The following is a 20,808-nucleotide window of genomic DNA, read 5'->3' as shown; positions in this document are numbered from 1 at the left end:
TGTCACAGTACTGAATATAACCATCAAAAAGCTTTCCATTTCTTGGAGGAAAACTGTAACTCATATTTGGCTTGCAGTTGATAATTTACTCATTCCACATGAGGCTGGGTTGCTGCTTAACTAAACAAACAAGAAAAAAACCCAGGAAATGGCCACTCGAGCTATTGCAAGTTTCACATTTGAGTGGATAATGCTGTCACTGTCACATCGTCCTTTAGTCTCATTATTTTGCATTTGGCCTTCGGTGTTCTCTTCCTTTACTCATTTCCCCATTGTTTGGATGGCAAAACTCAAGGATGAGCACAAGATAAAGCAGCACACACGCTCTTGAGTTATTTCCATGTGAACTGAAGTTTCCTTCTACAGTCATTTTCTTTGCTCTGCTCTCAGCTATTCCCCTGCTGCTTACACAAGTATGATATATATGTGCCCTCTAGAACACTGACCTCATCAGTGGAATATGGAAAGCCTTGATCCTGGTAAGCATCCTTAGTCAGGAAAGCATTTAAGCACATGGTTAAAATTTAGCAGCACATGCTTTTCTGAATAGGACTGTAGTTAAGCACTTGCTTGAGAACTTTGCTGAATGAGGGCCATGACTCTGTTAGGGTTTTTTCTGTTGCTAGTCTTCAAGGCCAGGTGCACATTATAGTTACCTTGGGGAAACAGTTTGCTTCTGAATTTGTTCCTTCTTCTGTACTCCTCCTCAGAAAAACAAAGACGGCACCAACACTTTGTATAAAACAAGAAGTTTGCACAGGTCTCATGCATTAAGATGCCCCTATATTTATGCCAATTAGACAGTATTACAGTAAGGTCCCCTGTCATTTAAAACTGAGAGACTATTTTTGTTTCTTTGGAAAACAGGGACTGTGCCTGCAAGATGCTGACCACTCTGAATTCCCTTTGGGAACTGAGGATGTATGCTTCCTTCCAGGAAGCACTTAGCACCTGGCAGCCTGAACATAGCCTGATCAACCCATCTATATGCACTAAAAACTCTCATGAATTTTAAGATGGAGAAGGATTATTATTTTTCATCCTTCACCATTCCAGAGTAGTTGATATTAATACATTGTCTGTTCTTAATGCTAGCTGGAGACTTTGGCCCCAATCCTACATTGTTGGAAAGCAATTGAGGTTTCATCATTGATTTCAGTGGGAGCAGGATCAGAGCCTGTACTTCATGTTGAGGACCACACTGAATTATCTGAAATGATCTGTTTTCAGTTTCTGTACATATAGCAATCTCAGTCATTTATAATTATAAATACGCCATCATTCCTCCACCTGCAAAGACCAAAATGTGGACCACAACATGAGAGACAGAAGAAAATCTGTGTATGCTGTAAGCTAAAATAATGAGGGAGGGGAGAGAGATAGCTCAGTGATTTGCTAAACCAGAGTTGTGAGTTCAATCCTTGAGGGGGCCATTTAGGGATCTGGGGCAAAAATCTGTCAGGGACAGTACTTGGTCCTGCTAGTGAATGCAGGGGCTGGACTCGATGACCTTTCAAAGTCTCTTCCAGTTCTATGAGATAGGTATATCTCCATATTATTATAAATTCATTCATAAATAGGGCTATTGTGGGAGCTTGTTTAGTCAATGCTGGCAGGTAAGCTACAGACAATAATATGGATTCTGATTAAATTGATTGAATGGTCTGTGTTGTCAGCTTCTGAAAGCTTTTTAAACTCTTGCAATATAGAAGAATCTAAGAAGGGTCAAAGTTCAACAGTGGCCCCTCCCACCTCCTTCAGCCAATGGGGAGAGACTGCAATTCCTTCCGCCTGATCTCAGTGAATGATCTTTTCTTGGTTCTCTAACTGATAATGCCTCCCCCCATCCAAAAGGTCTCTGCCAATATGCCAGAAAGGAAAATCACTTCCCATCCCCAAATCCAGCAGTGAGTTTAAACCTCTGCCTCTGAATTCAGATCACTGTCATTAAACTTCTGATCAGTTTATACACTGAGATATAGCTAGTGTCCATTTTTGTCTAGAATCCTAGTAAATGGACTCTGCCAACACCTCTGGGAACCCAGAATTCCAAACATTACAGGGTTTTAATGATCCTTGAGCAGTATAGATTTCTGATTTGTTTTCCAAGATGGGTATCATCAGTCCTTGGGTTGGTACTTTGATGGATGCTGATGTTTAGCAGAGCAAACTACTTGTCTGATAAATAGAAGCAGCAGCAAAAAACAACAGAGCTCAAATGAATTTACTCTGGTAACTGCCTGTATTTTCTTTGCTTTCCCAGCCTCATGCTGTTAAATGATTCCTGTTGTAGCAGCTCAGCAGCAATCAAACAGTTTTCTGAAAACAGCATCAGTTGCCAATCTAGCCTCTGACTTCTATAGCCTCTTATAATGCCTTTAGAAAGGCTTAGAGCTTTAGTACCAGGCCTGAAAACCCCTATTATGAATATTTAAAGTACATCTCCTGCTCATCAGATTAAGTCCCATTTGTTCTATTTTTGTTTACTGCATTTGGTTTTACTCCAGGAAGCACAGAAAAATAAATAAAGGCAACTTATAAAAATATGCTGCAGTATTCTACTGTACCAAGCCAGAAGACTACAGTTGAGCATATTACTGTGACTTCTTGGGCCATTACTGTAATATTTGTCTTGTGAGTTATTGTCATAAGCATATAGCACATTGGGACAAATTCTTCTCCGGAGTAACTCTACTGATATGAATGGAGTTACGCCAGGGATTAATTCTGCTGCTGCTGCAGTAGCATGATTATTATTTTTAGGCCATCTTATAATGTTCTGTTGAAACTACTGCTACACATAGATGTATTATGAAAAACATAGCTTTGAGAGTGATCGTTTTCAATCACGCTCATGATGATGAAGAAAAGACTTTTATCTAGTCTTGTTTGGCAGAAGAGTGATGTACAGATTATAACTACAGCCATTACAAAAAGCAACTGCCCTGCACAACAATGTTATAGAGCAAGGGAAGGGAGGATAAGGAGGATACGTGAAACAAATTTGCTGAACTTTGCCCTGAGACAGTGTTCAGTTCTTGCTCAATATTCACCAGAAGCAATATTTTGTAACATACATTTTTCACCTCTCCAGTAATCTTGCATTGCCCCTACACACACACCGGAAGGGACCAGTCCTGCAGTTCTCAGCAGACTCTGCCATCCTGGTATTACTTAGGCAAAACTTCCATTAAAGTCAATGTGCCAAAGAGACTGCAGAATTGGGTCCACACTGATAGTTACCCTTTGCTTTCCTCTATTTCTTCCTAGGCCCTTGTTTGATATTGAATTGAAATCTGTTGCTGTAATGAGCCAGAGTGCTGCTACTTTTCACTAATGCCCAGGCACTGAGAACTTGTTTATCTGTGGAATGCATGGGTTTAGTGACACAAGACTCTTTAGAACCAATCCCCAGCGTTTCCTCCTACCCAAGAGACATCTTCATCTGGTAAATTGAAACCTGACAACTTTCTGCCACCCACAGTTAGAATACCTAATGCATATGACAGTGATGCATTTAAAACCACGGTCATTTATAAACCCTGAGTTCCATATGGTAACATTATTTAAGCATACTGTTGAGGCACTGCATAGGTTTTCTGCTAAAGATGTCATTCACCAATGTGCTAATGAAGGGTTTGGAGAGGCAGGGAAGCATGATATTTCTTACATCACTCAGCTTTTTGGTTTATTTTCCCAAATCACTTATTTGTCTCTCTAGGTTCTTATATAGAGATGTCACCTGCCGTTGTTGGAGTATTTAATGCTTCTAGTTTGATTTTTGTAACTAAAGATAGCACCGAGAGTCTTCAATATTTTTAAGAAATACTCTGAGATACACAGAGAGGAAACTTACAAAATTATGTTTCATAGATAGCATCACATAACCTAGATGGTCTAATTACTGCATAGAGCTTTGTACATAAGTAGGATACTTCAAGGGGATTTTTGTATTGTTCTTTTCTATTTGTTTTTTTCTACAGTTTGGAAGACCATTTGCAAAGCATATTTACAAACCGATTTTGCAGTCAGTACTGTAGATTCAAGTATTTCCATTTTTGGCTTCATGTAGGCTTGTAAGTTCTCATGTACTGCAGGTTATCTTTCCTTCTTAAAGAATATTGCAACAAAAATATATAGACTTCTTTCCAAACTATCCTGCTTGCTTTCTTAATGTATCCAGTTTATACTCTAGTGTGAACTGTAATTTATAGAATGCATAAGAAAAGCATTATACATGTAATTACACTTGTTAAATATGGTATGCTCAAAACTGATTCAGCCATTAATACAGATTTTATGGGTGTGTACTACAATGTAGATGGAACTAAATTACTTAGTATTTTCTTAACAATATTTTATATATGACCATATAAGATAAGGGAAAAAATTCTTACAGATGATCCATACCTAAGAGCAAAACCAGTTTTCTAAGAGCATTTTAGGATTGATATTTTTTTCTGTATTTTGTTTAATGAACTAAGAAAAGCAATTTAGTGATGAATTATAAGCGAAGCACAAACTGCAATAGGAATTAAGAATTTTGAGGTGTCCTTAAATGCTGCAGTTCACTATGGAACACTGTATTGTTATATCCTAAACAATCTTCTAGATTGACAGTTTTATGGATTGCTCAGCCCTTAATAGTGACATTTGGCATGGTTTACCTGGGCCAAACCCTTAGTTGTTTCTCAGGGTCAAATCCTGAATAACTGATTTACCCACAACTCTTGGGTTGCGAGCTGGAGATCTGCATGTGCAAGGAGTGCAGGATCAGGCACCCAGTCCATCTTACTCAGGCAAAACTTATATGAGTTTGGCCTAGGTAAAGGATTCAGTATTGGCCTCTTAGCTTTGCCTTCATGTAAATGGACCAAAGGCACAACAATGGGACCACTTTAATAGGGTAGCGCTATAGCAATACCTCCTGCCTTCTTAAATATTTATAAGAAAAACAAACTGTATATTTTTGACCAGGACAAGTGGGATTTATTTTTCTTTTATAACAATCAATTCTTGTTAGGCAAATACCCTGTAGGACTTAAGGTCATGACATTAATGAAGCATATTTAATTAGTAAATTAAAATGACTACAGTCAATTGCTTAGTTAAAATCAACAACAAAAATTACATCGTGGAAAATTCCTTATGTGTTGAATCAACCACATGACATACAATTCAAGACAAAAAATCATGGAATTGAAAATGTCACCTGTCCACAAAGCAGATACATTTTCAGAAATTTGTTGTAGGGCCCTGGTAGTCTCCAGAGGTTTATGTGGGTAAAATATATATATTTGTGTATTGATGTGCCCTTAATTTTTAGTCTCCTTATATTTTTTAATCCGTCATATCAGGTATTCTCTTAATTGGAGTTGAAGGTAGCATAGTGTGTAGCTGAAGTACTAACAGCTGTCAAAGCATGGACTCCTTATTAATACCAATTTTTATACATTGCTTAAGCATGATGATCTGTGCTCTCCTCACTTTGTGTAGATAACATGGCTATCTAGGTGTAATTTCAGTGAATGTGCATTAAGACATAGTAGAATATTTGATCTCTGTTTTGAAAAACTCTTTTCTGGTTGTTTTTGGCTTGGTTGTCTGGGTTGTGTTTATTTTAGACATTTAACTGAATAATTTCCATGGCTTGATAATTGGTTTTCTATGTTCGTATATAAACAACTTTTCAATGCATGTCTTGTTTTGATAATGGTCAAATCCTATATGCAGCCCACTCATTGTAAATATGTTATTGTTAGTTTTCAACTATCTAACCAGCATTGCTTATGAAATTCCCTGGCACTCAGTGAACGTGATTGCAGTATGGATTTGCTGCACTGTGAATGCAATAGTTAATACATTATGACTTAATGTGCATGTAGCATGATGAATTTAGTTTAGGAGTAGATTCTTCTTGTTCACTTGGCATGTTGGAACTATAGCAACATAAGGTTAGTAAGTCACCGTGTAAATTAGCACAATGGTCAGAAGGAAAAATTAGCTTTACTGTACTCTCCCTCTGGGCACCATGATATCTTTGGCAATATGCATAGCTTACAACAAGGAATCCATATTTGCACAGCAGAGTTTCAGGATTCCTCTGACTCACTTTCAGTTACTCATTGACTGCAGCCTCCAGTGAAGAAACTACAGTCAGAAGACAATGACTAAGCCTGACATTTTATGTCTTAAACAGAAGCACATGCTTGACTGATTACTTTATTATGTGCCCTGGAATGCAAAGCATGAACCTTCATTTCATTTCTTCTGTAGTAACAATCTGAGAGTAAGATTTATAGAACCATAAGTACATGGGTGGACTAATGCTGTTTCCATTATTAAGTAAGGATATTAATGGATATTGAGAATTAAGCACAAAATCAAGTGGATGTCGGTTGTGCAAAAAGGACAAAAAAGGTTCTTTGGTTAGTGTTCATTTATGCTTATTTGATTTGCAAAATTATACATCCCATACAATGCACATATGGCAAATATATATAATGGCAGGGATATTGTAAAACCTATGCTATAAGTCATGTCCATGAGCTAATAACAAAAAAATCTTCATTTCTGGACCGAAAACTGAAAGTGTTATGAAGTGCAACTGATGCTCAGTAGATCTGAGACACCTCGGGAGAGATGCATCAAGCCAATTAGTTCCTAGAGACAAGGGTCCTGATTCTTTCACAGCTGAAAGTAACTCCGTTAGCGTCAATGGAGTTAAACCAGGGTAAAACTGGAATGAGTTCAGAATCAGGCCCAACCTGTGGGGGATGTGTGGTTTCTTATGAGACGTATTATGTTTCTATTCAAACTGCATGTTCCACAGTACTGCATGTCTTCCCTGCTTACTTCTAGGCCTTACATGTTTCCTCTCAAGAGAGACTCACTCACTAGCTAGGATCCTTCATGTAAAAAGAACCAAAACAAAAAAATAAGCTTGATCTTTTTCCTTCGATTGTAAATGTTTATCTGGGACTTGGAGTGACGTATTGTACAGTATTTGTAGCACATTTTGTTTGAAGACTAATGAATGCAGAGGATAAAATTTCTACTAACTCTGGGCTCCTTTCTTTTATAGTGTAGTAGGAATGCCTTGTTGACTGAGTAGATTTTATATAAGTAACTCAGACCTTCTCTTCCTTTCAGTAATACTTTAGCCATTTGCTTTAAAAGCTTTCTTACTGTGTGAACTGATTTCAGTAACTTTCATGTATAAAACAAACTGGACATTCTTTATATACTGGAAATAATCAGTGAATACAATAGTTCACTAAATGTTGTACCTTTTATGTATATACCATCAATAAATGTTGATTCATAATTCTCATGGTTGATATTTGTGCGCATCGTACACCAATTCATTTGTTGAAACCACAGCCTAAAGGTTTCTCCTTTCCACTAAAGAATTATTATTTAAGGGCCACCTTGAATATGAAGTACTCCAGTTATGCACAGAACAGATAAAACACAGTGGGAGTAGCAAGTGCCTCCCTGCCTTGCTAATGCATCTTACCCAGCTCTGGATTCACCACCTTTATGGCTGAACAGTTACTTCACTCTCCATGCCCATTTAATCCAGTGCTTGGCCAACAAAGAGGTGGGGGTGAAGCTGCTAATGCCAATAGTGAAGGTGTTTCTCATGATGTGGGCAGCTGTTTAGTAGGTGACAGACTGAGATCAGCCACTCCAAACACCCCCCCCCCCCATTCAGTTACAGTTTGCTAAATCTAGGAGGCCTTGGGAGCACTGAAAATCCTTGAGCAAAAAATAATGTGATTCTCATTCTTTTAATTGAATGTCTATATATCACAGCCATGAAGCTATAGAAAGCCTTAAGACAAAATTGTCACCGGAGCTGTGAACACTTGAAATTATGTGAATACCCAGCAGTTCTCAAACTTTTGTACTGGTGACACCTTTCACATAGCAAGTCTCTGACTGGGACCTTCTTATAAATTAAAAACACTTTTTTGTATACCTAACACCATTATAAATGCTGGAAGCAAAGTGGGGTTTAGGGTGGAGGCTAACAGCTTGCGACCCCCCCCCTTCAATAACCTTGCAATCCTGAGGGGTTCCAAAGCCCAGTTTGCACAAACGATTGATTGGTGGAAGGTTGAGTGCTCATGAGAATGTGTTCACCTTGTGCCAGGAATCATTTTATGGCCTTCTCGATGTTTGTGGCAGGGCACAGAAACAAAGCCATGTGACTTAAGTGCTCAGTCGATTTTTATTGCTAGTCACCTCTGCTAGCCGCTACTCCCATACGGAACTAGTTATTTCTTGAATATGAATTTGAATAAAAATGAATGCTCTGATTGGCTTTCTATTCTGAACTGTGGAGAGTGGATCTGTATTTGCCTAAGTATCAGAAATATCAGTCCATAGCTGTATACTCCCAATATTTGTAGTACATAAATAGTACAGAAACATGAGTGTTATTTTATCAATATCACACTCCAGGATGTAGAGTTATACTAAGATACACACACATCTTGGTGGGGGTAGGGGAAGTCTAAGCCCAGTGGCATATTTTATGTCCTATTTTTGATGTATATAACTGAAATTCTAATTCTAGAGAAGCCTGAGAGTCCTGTAACAGAGAAAAGATAACACTGAACACACACAGTTGCTTTAGGAACCTGACCTCCTTCCGCTGTCTACTAAAAATTAAATCCTGCCTTGTTAGTTTCGCTGAAATAGGAAGTACCTTTGCAGACAAATCTGTTCATCTGAGTTATAATTAGAAGATGACAATGGAATGATTCCCTGTCACAGGTAGTGCAGGTGTTAAATGTGATGGGGAAGCTAAAATGTTTATTGTAAATTGGGAATAATTACAGTTAGTATAATTACAGTTATATTATTCTATCATATGAAATGATCAGTCCTTTAATCTGTGAGCTTTAATAGCCTGCAGGCTGTGGTCTTATTAGCTCTGACAAAGCTAGGAAGGGGCAAGCATTTTCTTGGGAGACTGCTAAAGAAAACCCAGGGTATGGCAGAAAGCGGTTTTGGCAGTCCACTAGCTGGCACTCTGCCCTCTGAGTCAGCCATGAGTCAATGCCCCAATATGGTGACAGAGGGGATTTTTTGAACAAAACTTAAATCAGAAGTCCTGATCACTCTCAGTCATTAAAATTCCTCTTGAAATTAGTTGAACTCAGGTTTCTCCTTCACTTCCTGGCCTAATCTGGTGTGCTGTGCACTTCTACACCCCCTTTTATGCTCCTCCAACCCAGAGATGGTTTCTCTGTATTGACAAGCTTGAACCATATTTTGGGATCCCTTAGAATGAAAGGAACTATAACAAGATCTTTGTTGATTACATACCAAAGCTTTGTGATGTTAGAAGCATAGAAGTAAAATATAGGATGAACAGAGGATCCTCCTAGCTAAGTGCTCCAGGTGAAAACTCTCACTTTCCAACCCAGCCCCCAAAATCCCCAGTCCTAGAGGAGAATTCCTTTCCAACATGACTGTGATTTTTTATGGAGGGAGCCCTTCTTTACCAAGGAAACAGGTGCCATGAAGTAGAGTAAAAAAGAGTCCGTTGTGGATCATTTACTAATAGCAAAAGCATTTTTTAAAATCCCTTTTCCCCAAATCCCCTGAGAGCATGTAAGAAAATAATAATGAAGAGGAGGTTCTCAGAAAAGCATGAGAATGTCATGCAATTCTCAGACCTTACGTACATCCTTTTACCATGTACTTTGCACTGGATGCTGTATAAACAGGAAGAGAAGTCATCATCATACTGAAAGAAACTGGTGCACCCAAAGTTAATACACCCCCAGGAAAAATATTAAAACTGATGTGGCCGTAAGACGTGAGGAAGAATTAGTCAGCTATAATAGATCCAAGTATAGTCACTTATACTGGCCTAGTAGTAGTATTATTTATTTAGAACAGCAGCCAAAGGCCCCAATCAGGGTCAAGGCCCCACTTCAGGAGCTGAAGTAATTCTGTTATGAAGTGGGACATCTGAGTTTGGTGCCAGTTTTCTGGACTATGACAAGTTGAGAGAATTACAGAAGCAATAGGCTTTGCCATTATGTGGAGAGAATGAAATTAAATGTCTCGTCTGCATTAGATGTAGTAGGGAGGAAACTAGACTACGTGCGAGTCTGCATCTTGTGGTTGTAGTGATCTTTGTAAGGCACTCAAGTATTGCAGTAATGCACATGACATACATGTACAGACAAATAAAGTAGAGCACTGAATTCTGCCCACAGGAAACTATACTGACAAGCTGTGAAAGGAGCGATGCTCCAGCCCCCTACCTTCAAAAGGAAGATTGTTGATGAGGCTTAGAAGAAAAAGGAGAAGAGGGATATTAAACAGGGTACATCTGTGAGATCCCTCTTCAAGCTCCAAGAGGGTCCGAGAGGCCTACAGCTCCCCTAAGGAAAACAATTAAACAAATGGAGAAACTGATTTTGCTCTCATGATTTAATTCTAGTCCAAGAGAAGGAATTTGCATGTGATACTATAGGCAAGCGAGCATGTTTGCAAAAGTTTATGCAACCCAGACTAGAACACAAAGCATTTAATAAATGAGGTATTAGTCATACACCCAAATATAGTGTGTCCATTGCCACATATTTACCATCAATTTCCAGAATTGGCACTTTATCACTGGGATGATAGGAGGGTATGGCTAGTTAGAGTCTTCCAGGTATGATGGACCTATCCTGGGAATAACACTATTTGGCTACCGACATCTCTATATATTGCAATACAGTATCCATGAAGATGCGTTTACTGACTCTCCTGGGTTTGGGACATGCATAAAGTAGTAGCCATGTCTTGGTAAGCTATATAAGCTTTTATCCTTTCACTTTTTGGTCACTAACTCAAAAGCAGGTAAGGTCAGTTACTACTTCTGAAATGGAAAAGGGATCATCCATGCACTGCTCTCCTGCCTGCATACACCTCCCATCCTCTGGAGAAACACCGTGATCTGAATGGAGGAGGCTGATGCTGAAGCACACAGAGGGTAGAATATGGAGTGCCTTTAATAGTGTTTAACGATGGCGGCAATGATTGAAAACTGTTGTTCTATTGATTGCTGCAGGATTTGGAGCAGAGGGAAATTAAGGGCTGGCTTACTCAGGTCAAAACATTCCCCTCCACCCCCAGCTATATTCAGCCAAAGTGAACACAAACCTAGTCTTGTAGGACCAGATTTCAAAAGTATTTAGCTGTCTAAAGATACTGGTAGGCATCCAATGATTCAAAAGCATCTAAGCATGTTAAGCCCCTAAATCATTGATGTTAGGCACCTGCTGGGATTTACAGAAGGCCCTAAATAGGTTAGGCACATATCTGCATCTTTAGGCTTTTTAAATATCTTTGAAAATCTGACTCACAATCCTTACTCATGGCCATAATTATTTGGCTGAGTAAGAACCTACTCCCATGAGTCAGAGCTGCAGGACTGGCCTTTGTGGGTGATTTGAATTCTTTCATTCTCTCCTTTGTCATCCTACATTATTTCTCAAAGACAATATTCCTTGTGAGTGAGAAATAATTGAGTCTCACGGGCTGAAATTCACCCCATTAGAGAGGGCCACCACAAAAGGACCCACAAAAGAAGGCACAATAGTCTAGTGGATAGGGCACTGGACTAGGATTTGGGAGACTCCTAGTCAATTCCTGGCTTGGCCACTGGCCTGCTAGGTAACCTTGGACAAGTCACTCCCCTCTTTATGCCTCTGTTTCCCCAGCTGTAGAATGGGGAATAATAAGACTTACCTTCTTTGTCAAGCACTTTGAAATCTAAAAATGAAAAGTGCTATATCAGAGCTAGGTGGTGTTATTATTAAATCCCATTTACACCCTATTTTCAGGACATAAGGTCTTGTACTGCCCCTCTGCACAAGGGTGAATTTAATCTCTTATGAGCAAGTGATTTTTGACCTACTTTGCTGTTTATATCACTGGCTTTTAGAGAAATGAAATAGAATTCATTCACAACTTTTTGGAGAAAATGGAAGATGTGTTATTAACAAATGAATCACAAAAGAAAGAAGAAGAAAAGGAAAGAGGAGAAAAAGAAACTTACTTCTAGCTGCAAATTTCACTTTTTCCTCTAGTGAATAAGATGAGCCAATTCAGTCAAACAGCACCAGCTTTTTATTTTGATTAATAAGTTGAGAACAGATCTTTTATTATAAAAAAAATCCACATTTGCAAACTACAACAAACAAGTACAGGTTTTGTACACAACAGCATCACTGCATGATTGAAGCCCAAACATTGAATCTCTTGTGGATATGAAAAGGAAAACAAACCAATCCATTGCTCTAGAGTTTTGTGGTGAGGCTTTCATCATTTAGGGTTCTAATCCAGAGCACTTGCAAAAAAGAATTTCTTCTCCCACTCCCAGGGTTTGCGGAATCATAGCAAATGTCTGCTGGGACCACTGTGTCTTGGACAATGAAGGAAGCTAAGGTATGTTGTAGAGGCTTGTTTCCACTCAAGGCAAGCACTGTCAACTTGGGGGAGTGGGGACCATTCTGCAAGTTGGGAGCAGAAACTTTCCACCCACGAGCCACAGTGTGGGCACTAACAGAAACCTGAAACAGAAGCCCTGAGATAAGTGCTTTCTGTTCCAGAGACAAAAGCTGTACATACAGCCCCAGGTTTAAGGTTTGAACAGGAGAAAAAAGTCTTCAGTTCAGCCCTGACTGCCCTGGGTAGAAAGAAGGCATGAGACCTGCATTCACAGCCCTGCTTGCAGAGAAAATAGGATCACTGATAACGATCTAAGTATTTTCTAGGTTAAGCCAGTGAAGGAAAAAAAACAAAAAGTACCAAAAAGTGTGAGAAAATAATGCCAATGGCTCTAATTAAACCAACAAATGCAAGAAAATTCAGCTGAAGCTCTATGCTTAACCCAACTTGCTTGTGCTCTGGAATTTCAAACCTACTACTAAACTGGTGTCCTGGAGAGAGTTTCTAAGAGGAGCAGCACAGCATTCACAACCCAGGGGGCAGTGAAGCTAAGATGGCTTAAAGTGAACTTTGCACCATTCTGGTCCTGAGCTGCTCTGAGGGCTGGAGGAGCCACCAAACATAATTTAGCCCTGGAGGCCTGTCTAACTTTTGGCATCCTTCTGTGCCTGCAATCTTTGCTCCCAATACACTTCTCCTGCCTCCAAACCCACCCCATCATGCTCCCTATGCCAGTACTTACAAGAGGACGGCCTGAGGGCAGCCGCACGGCTGTCTGCCTCAGTTTCTGCACCAAATTCTTCCCAGACAGAACCAGGGCTTTTAGGTCCCTTTTACAACACACTGGCCCTGGTATAAAGGGGCCAGAGCTAGAACCAGGCTCTCATTCCTGATGTATAGAGAATGAATAAATGATAATAGATCAATTTTATCACGGTGTTTAACCATGGTCCATTATTTCGGCATGAACTCTGATTGTGCCTGGGTATTGTAATCTTATCTTCCCGTAGACCCTTAAAGCTACACAGGGCAGGGGAGCTTAGTTCTGCGGCAGTGTTAGCGATAGATAAACCAAGTAAGGAAAACATTAGGTGCCTCATTCCATCCCCAGTTCATACACCTCTGCCCATTTCCACAACTAAGCTCAATGTGAACCATTTTTTTCAGAATCTGCTCTCTTCACTTAAAGCTAAGAAAATGTTTACATACCTTCCTGAATCAAGGCCTAAATGAGATCAGAATCTGGCCTTTTTACTTGAAGGAACAATACATTTTATTTTGAGCAATCCAAAAGAAACAAACTGCTAAATTACATACAAAAATATGTATGGTTTTTAACTTCACAATTCTATCTTAAAATGGCTAAAACATTATTTTCCTCTCAAAGCTTGTGAGGGAAGAAGCAAAACTCTAATTGTTTCTGGATTTCTTTTCAGCAAGTTTTTGTCTGGAACAAATGTTTATGGGATTAGAGAACATTATGGAGGGTAGTTATGTGATTTTTTTAAACAAGTGTACTGAGCTTTACAAGGTACTCAAAACCAATTTTAATTCACAAGTCTTATTTCCCTGAAAATTAAAATACATACCGTCTTCCAGTGATGCTGCAATTATTTGAAACATTTTTTTCCCTGGGTACAGGAAAACCTTTGCTATGTATAAGGAATAGAGGAACATTCCAAAAATATAATCTGGCACAATGAGGTCCCTATATATGGCATTAAAACTATGTCTATTTTGTATGAGAATTTTTTTTCATTCTCCCCTTTGTTCCTTTTGTCTGTCTCCCTGCCTTTGGTTTTCATTCTGATCTCTCATGAATTTTCACTTTAATTTTATCATTGGATTTTCTTCTCTATTCCTTTTTTCCTAAGTAGAACTCAATGATGTTTAAGTCAAACTTTCAAACCTCCATATTCCAGTGGGTTCAAAATTAGATAAAAGAGATTCACTTGTCCCCAGAAAATTTGAAAAGCAGAGAAAAGGTTATAATAAAAAAAATGGTGACTTCCCTTTAAGCCAGAGGTCGGCAACCTTTCAGACATGGTGTGCCAAGTCTTCATTTATTCACTTGAATTTAAGGTTTCGCGTGCCAGTAATACATTTTAATGTTTTTAGAAGGTCTCTTTCTATAAGTCATAATATATAATTAAACTATTGTTGTATGCAATGTAAATAAGGCTTTTAAAATGTTTAAGAAGCTTCATTTAAAATTAAATTAAAATGCAGAGCCGGGTGGCTGGGACCCGGGCGGCATGAGTACCACTGAAAATCAGCTTGTGTGCTGCCTTCGGCACACGTGCCATAGGTTGCCTACCCCTGCTTTAAGCAGTGCTTACAGGCAAATACTACTGTTTAGATGTTTTCCAGGTGACCATGGAACACACGCTGACTGTAAGTTAAGCTTTTATTGAGTTCAATTGCCTTTCCCCTTGAAAAACAATCAGAGTTCTTGAGGGCAGGAGGCCACCTCTGACTCAGGACACTTTTGATAAACAGCAACTTTTTATCATCACTACTTTCCAAATATTGCAGTACTGGGAAATATTCAATGTTCACAGCAGACTTGAATGTGGGCAGTGTACATGCATACAAAGGTGGATTTTCATTCCATGTTAACTGTAAAACTCCATAATTCCTTCATGAAAAGGGAAAAACCAACAACCACAAACCTGCTTAGCCTCAGTAAACTTTAAAAACATAATAATAGGTGCCAGAAAGTATTGGCATGGCCAGTTTCAGAAGCCGTGTGTTAAACACTGGGAAAGGATATCTTTAACAATAGCTTTAAATAGAGATAATGAAGACAAAAGTATAATCTGAACCATATTTAGAGGGCATCATTAGTCCTCTTTGCCAAATTCACACTCTTTGAGTTTTCTTTACTTTGAGTAGGGAAAGCAGTTGTTCTTAACTGCAGACATGTACTGCTTGCCACCCGGCATAGTAATAACTAGATGAGCTGTGAGTGGGAGAGATCTCACATTCAGCTTACAAAAAGAGGGAGGAAAGCTCATTGGAAAAGATCAGTTCAGGTTTTTTGCCTAGAATTACATGTTCAAGTGTCAGCTGCTAAGTACCAGTTCTGGTGAAGGGACTTTCCCAGTGAGCAACATAGAGATTTCACTCTCACTGCATCATTTCTCTTAACTATCTCACAAACTTCTTGCTGCCTATAGCATTCTCTCTCCCATCCTAATCACATTAAGCTCTGTTCCCCAAAACACCTTATTCCATTAAAGAGAATGGGTGATTTGTCACTGACTTCAATGGAGGCATAAATTTCACTCCCGGCAACTTTGGGTTTCAACATCTTCTTCCCTATATCAGAAAGCTAATCAGTATCCAGATCTATCACCTGTGTCTATATTTATCTAAATATAAAGTATCAAATCTAATTCAGTCTAATCAACTACAACTAGAGTAGCAGGAGCCATGAGTAGCTTACTAAGATGAAGTAAAAGCTTTGGCTGCAGTATTGAATAACTTCCCCTAAGAGGCCATTCTAAATCAAAATAGTCCCCACAACTGCTGGCTCAATGAAGTTTCTTTGAGGCCTTATCTACACTATGAGGGAAAGACGATCTAAGCTATGCAATTTGAATTATGTTAGTAATGTAACTCAAATCGACATAGCTTAGTTGCCGCGGGATCCACAGTACATTATGTCGATGGGAGACGCTCTCCTTTTGACTCCCCTTACTCTTCTCATTCTGATGGAGTACCGGAGTCTATAGGAAAGCGATCTGTGGTCAGTTTAATGGGTCTTTACTAGACCTGCTAAATCAATTGCCACAGTGTTGGTCCCTGGAAAGTGTAGACAAGCCCTAAGTCTCCTGGGTCTCACAGCTAATTCTGAGAGGGAAATAGTTACTTTCCCGGAGCCATAGAAAGGTTAATTAAGGGGGGAGTCTCTGTCTCTGCACAGCTTCATTACTCTGTGGTAATCAGGGCCCTGGTAATGATCTCTTTGGAAGTCTCCATCAGCACGCTAAATCTTTCCAAACTATTTAATACAGGGGTTGGTTCTTGTTACTGTCAAATTACACACAAAAAACATCCCTGAGATGCCAGAAAACACACAAAAATATCATACTAGAATTCTGATTCCCACAGACGTTGTGGAAAATATTTAAAACACTCCCTTACCATAAAGCTTTTTAACATAATGTAACCCTTCTCACTTCTCTGCTTCAATAAACCAACCATTCTTTATAAATCATTCAAAAAAATGGGTGAAGTCATTGATCAGAAAAAGAGCGATTATAATAACCTCTCACTCTTAATATACTCAGTGCTTTAGATAACTTTTCCATGTAAATTCAAGTATTGGCTATATTTCTTATTTTCAGCATTGTTTGAGGTAATTGAACACCATATGCTGCTTATAAGGTTGCCCTGTACTTTGCTTTTTAAACCCGTCTCACTGGAAAATTAAGTGGTGCCAGCAAAAAATATTTGGGCCCATGCACACACCAAATCGATCTAAGTTAGTGGAATTTCACTGGTGTGACACAGATGTAAGGGCTTGATTCCATTAGGTGTTGAGCCCCCTCAATGGCCACTGACTTCAATGGGAGGTCAGCATCTTACAGGGTTCAGCTCTAGGTGAGATGAGAATTAGACTCATCATCCAATTTCTAGAGAAGCCAAACCACCCATTTCAAACTGGCAAGCTGAGCTTTTCCCCCAGATGAATGAATGCTTGGAAACCCCACACGCAATGTTAGTAAAGCATACAAGAGTACAGGGAGTTTCAGCTGGGTGTAGCCTAGGGTTTACAACCATATAAATAGACCTGTGGCTCACTGGTACAAAGCAAAACAAAAAAAAACCCAAACCCCTAGCTTATAATAATGCCTGTCTTATCTTTTCCCTTAATTTAGAATCAATTTTATTTTTGGAAGCTCAATTTACTTTTTTTCCATGTCTCTGGTTAAAATTTAGAGATGATTCTTTCTTCCTTAATCTGTTAATAAATATACAAATATATCAAGGGTGCTCTGTAATAAACAAAAAAAGTCCCCAAACAATAAAAACCTCAGTACAAACAATTGTTATATGCATGAAATGACAATCTAGTTTAGAAACTATAATGCAAATTAATTACACATGTGACACATGACATCTAATATGAATCACTTTTGCATATATAAAATAATGGTACTGCTTCTGTAGGAGAGATTTTATGCCACCTTATAAAAAAATAAAAAAGCAAACCTCCAAAGAAGTCAAGTCTTGATGTCCTTGTCATACTAGATACTAAAATTGAGTATGGGAAGGAGATGGCAGATTTCCCCATTAAATATCTAAATAGGTATACTCCTGTTTAGAGTAAGAATTCAAATGTGTAACATGCCAAAGCCTGTACTTAAAGAGGTCTTTGCAGAGACCCTATGTTCAGTTAAGATTCAAGAGGTGAATAGGTCTTGTTCTGACTCTCTGCTTTGAACAAATTTTATGCACAGTGCCCATTTAAATGCATCCTGCAAGAGACCATTCCAATTTACAATGCCTGATGGAAAACACTGTCAAAAACTACTTCAGGAATGAAAAATGCCTGAAGGAAACAAATATCCCACAGCATAAGTGAGTTATGTATGTTCATGACAGGATGAGAATGTTGACATTGGACCGTATTTACTGATGATGTAAATAGGTATAACTCCATTGACTTCAAAGCGTATGATCATATACAGCCCACGAACATGACTTTCTATATATGAAACAACCCTGTTCAGTGGGCCAGCACATATGCCACTTAAGCAGTCAAATTAAGTCATGCTTTCTGGCCCTCTTGCACAAGAGTGAATTTCACCCATGGCAATCTGCCTGAGAAATGTTACCAAGTTATAGTATGTCATTAAACAAACACTTATGGAGAGCTGCTAAAGATCTACACTGAGAAACACAACCTCAGCAATTTCATGCACAGTGGTACGAATAAAGCACAATATTAGACAATTCTAGCCAAAATTTTAACTGCTGTAGTTTCTTCAAAAAGGAAATTAAAATAAATGACTCTAGTGCGCTCTTCTCAGTTCATTAAGGATCCATGGTCAGTGAATGGGACTATTTTGCTTAACTGATTAAACATTTAACAGTTTCCATCCCATGGTGCATAGGGTCCTCATTGATTATAATTACATAATCAATTGTTTTTACTTAGATTTTTCCTTAAAGCGAAGTTGGATAGACTATTGCTGGTAATTCGATTTCTTGCTGATAATATATACAATCAGTGTACGTTACTGAATGCCATCTTAGTGTACACAAATACTTTACATAAATGGGATGTACAAAGGGGAGGGAAGCATGTGTCAGTGCAGCTGCAGCTATTTTATGTTGTTGGGATAGTTTTCTTTCATTTTCTTTGATCTTTACGCAGTTTTCCAACTTCTTGTTTCAACAAGTGAACAATATTTCTCTTGGCATTTTTAATAAGCATTGTTTAAACAAAAAGATGGCAGAAGTAGAATCCAAAAGAGAACATCACATAATTTTAATTTGACTGTTAAAATATCAGCAAGATAGTGTAACATGCAACCATTATGGGAAAAAACAGGTTGTGCTAAGCTCAACATCTTATGATAAATCTGAGAGCAGGGATAGATAGAGCCCTGTTCTGCAAGAAACAAAATATTGCCATCTTATTTGATCATTTCCTACTGCTAGGTTTTGAAATATGTGTTTGAGTTGTGGTCACTGCATTTATTTGTCAACATAACTAACAAGGTTCACTAGGGAACATACTCAAAATATGATTGATGGGGAGAACAGCAACATACAGTTTTGAAACTGAAGGATAACTGCACAGATTGTTAAGATAAAGAATAGAAGTTTATTATGTATCAGCTCAAGTTTTCATGTCTTTTCCCACTTGCCCCAATAAAAATTATTGACATTATATATCCATGGGCATTTAAAAAATAGAGATACATAGTTTTGTACTTTGGGGTTCTCTCATTGTAGCCCTAGTTGTAATCACTCTAAAATGTCACAGTTTGCCTATACCAGCAGATCCTGAATGCACTTGACAAACTCCGCAGGGCTGAAAGGTGATTTGAAAAGACTCTGGTGTAATACAAAACTCTATAGAAGCCCTTTTTTCTTTAACTCTATTTTTCTCTAGACGTTTATTCCTCACTTATGCTCATACTATGTAAATTTAGTATCATAAATGCCTTTGAGATGGAGTGGCTAGATATTTCTGTATATCCACTTAGTGAAGGTGCTGCAACTGGAGAAAATATGATTTCAACTAACATCCCTCCTTACATATAAAGTGTCTTCCAGGTAGGAAATGGGAACTGCCAAATTTATGCAAGTATCAGGCACTTATATCAGAAAGCAATGTCAATTTTTTTTATTTGGACCTGATTTTTAAAAATATTAAAAAGAATAAAATGTATGCTTAATTATGCTCAAAAGACATCAGTAGCACATTGCATCTGTGAGTTTCAGGCCCAGTTCCACGTGATTTTGATTTCCCCAACTCTTGATCTACAAGATGGACCAACACTATTACATCCCAGTCTTCATGTTAGCCTCTTGTGGATTTTTCGTTTCATCTGTGGTCAGGAATTCATCACATGATCCTGTTCGATTATCTGGCTGTTCTTTATGTACCAAGTGCACCATTTCTTGAGATTTGCTGGCTTCTCCATTCAGTCCACCCATCTTCTTGTCTGACACTGACCCTTTGCCATTGTTAATCACTAGCTTTTTCTTCTGCCCACATCTAGTAAAAATAAGCAACACAAATGGAGATTATGGAACTGGGAAGCACAACATACAGAGTAGATTTTCTAGAAAAGGGGCAAAGGAAATAAAACTTGAGTCTATCAATGGAGAAAAGCTCAAATATAATACATAAAGCTTTTGTCTTTAGTGGATATATTAAGTTTTTCAGGTGGGATATCCAAAAGTATCCATCACTGCCCTTATTCTGCTCCCATTGACGTAAGTGGGAACACAGTTCTTTGGAAAATCCCATCCTTCATATGTTGCTCAAGTTATTTTTAGAACTATGTCCGAAGGTTCAACATTTGGAACTTGTAATATTTGGATCCAGGGTTCCAACCTATCTCCAGTTATCCCAGACGGTAAGAGTAAGATGGACTGAGTGCCAGAGGGTCACTTTTCTCATCACTTTTGTCTTCTGTTCTCTTTTTAGTGTCAGGACTAGAACCATGCTGACAGTTGTGAAAGGGGTCACAATATTATCATCAACAGTTTGGCTTGTTAAAGATTATATTGAGGATGGAAAACAAAGACTGGACTTAGCTATTATGCCTCAGATTCTCAGCTGCATCCTGGATGCAGCTACGGATGAGGTCACAA

At 38.5% G+C, this 20,808-nt stretch overlaps 1 protein-coding gene across 3 annotated transcripts in view; it reads right to left on the bottom strand.

Annotated features, from left to right (window-relative positions):
* Nucleotides 1-12,121: 12,121 nt before the first annotated feature.
* Nucleotides 12,122-20,808, bottom strand: part of CD44 (CD44 molecule (Indian blood group)) — a 113,852-nt gene continuing 105,165 nt past the window's right edge. For all 3 annotated transcript variants that reach the window (XM_050955288.1, XM_050955289.1, XM_050955290.1), the window contains one exon: nt 12,122-20,206. In XM_050955288.1, the coding sequence (XP_050811245.1) occupies nt 19,990-20,206 (217 nt within the window). In that variant the 3' untranslated portion in view covers nt 12,122-19,989. The remainder of the gene's footprint in view (nt 20,207-20,808) is intronic.

Source organism: Gopherus flavomarginatus, chromosome 5 (genome assembly GCF_025201925.1).
Source record: "Gopherus flavomarginatus isolate rGopFla2 chromosome 5, rGopFla2.mat.asm, whole genome shotgun sequence".
NCBI classification, from domain to species: domain Eukaryota; kingdom Metazoa; phylum Chordata; order Testudines; family Testudinidae; genus Gopherus; species Gopherus flavomarginatus.
Note: the sequence above shows the minus strand (reverse complement) of the source record. Positions and strands in the feature narration are given on the sequence as shown.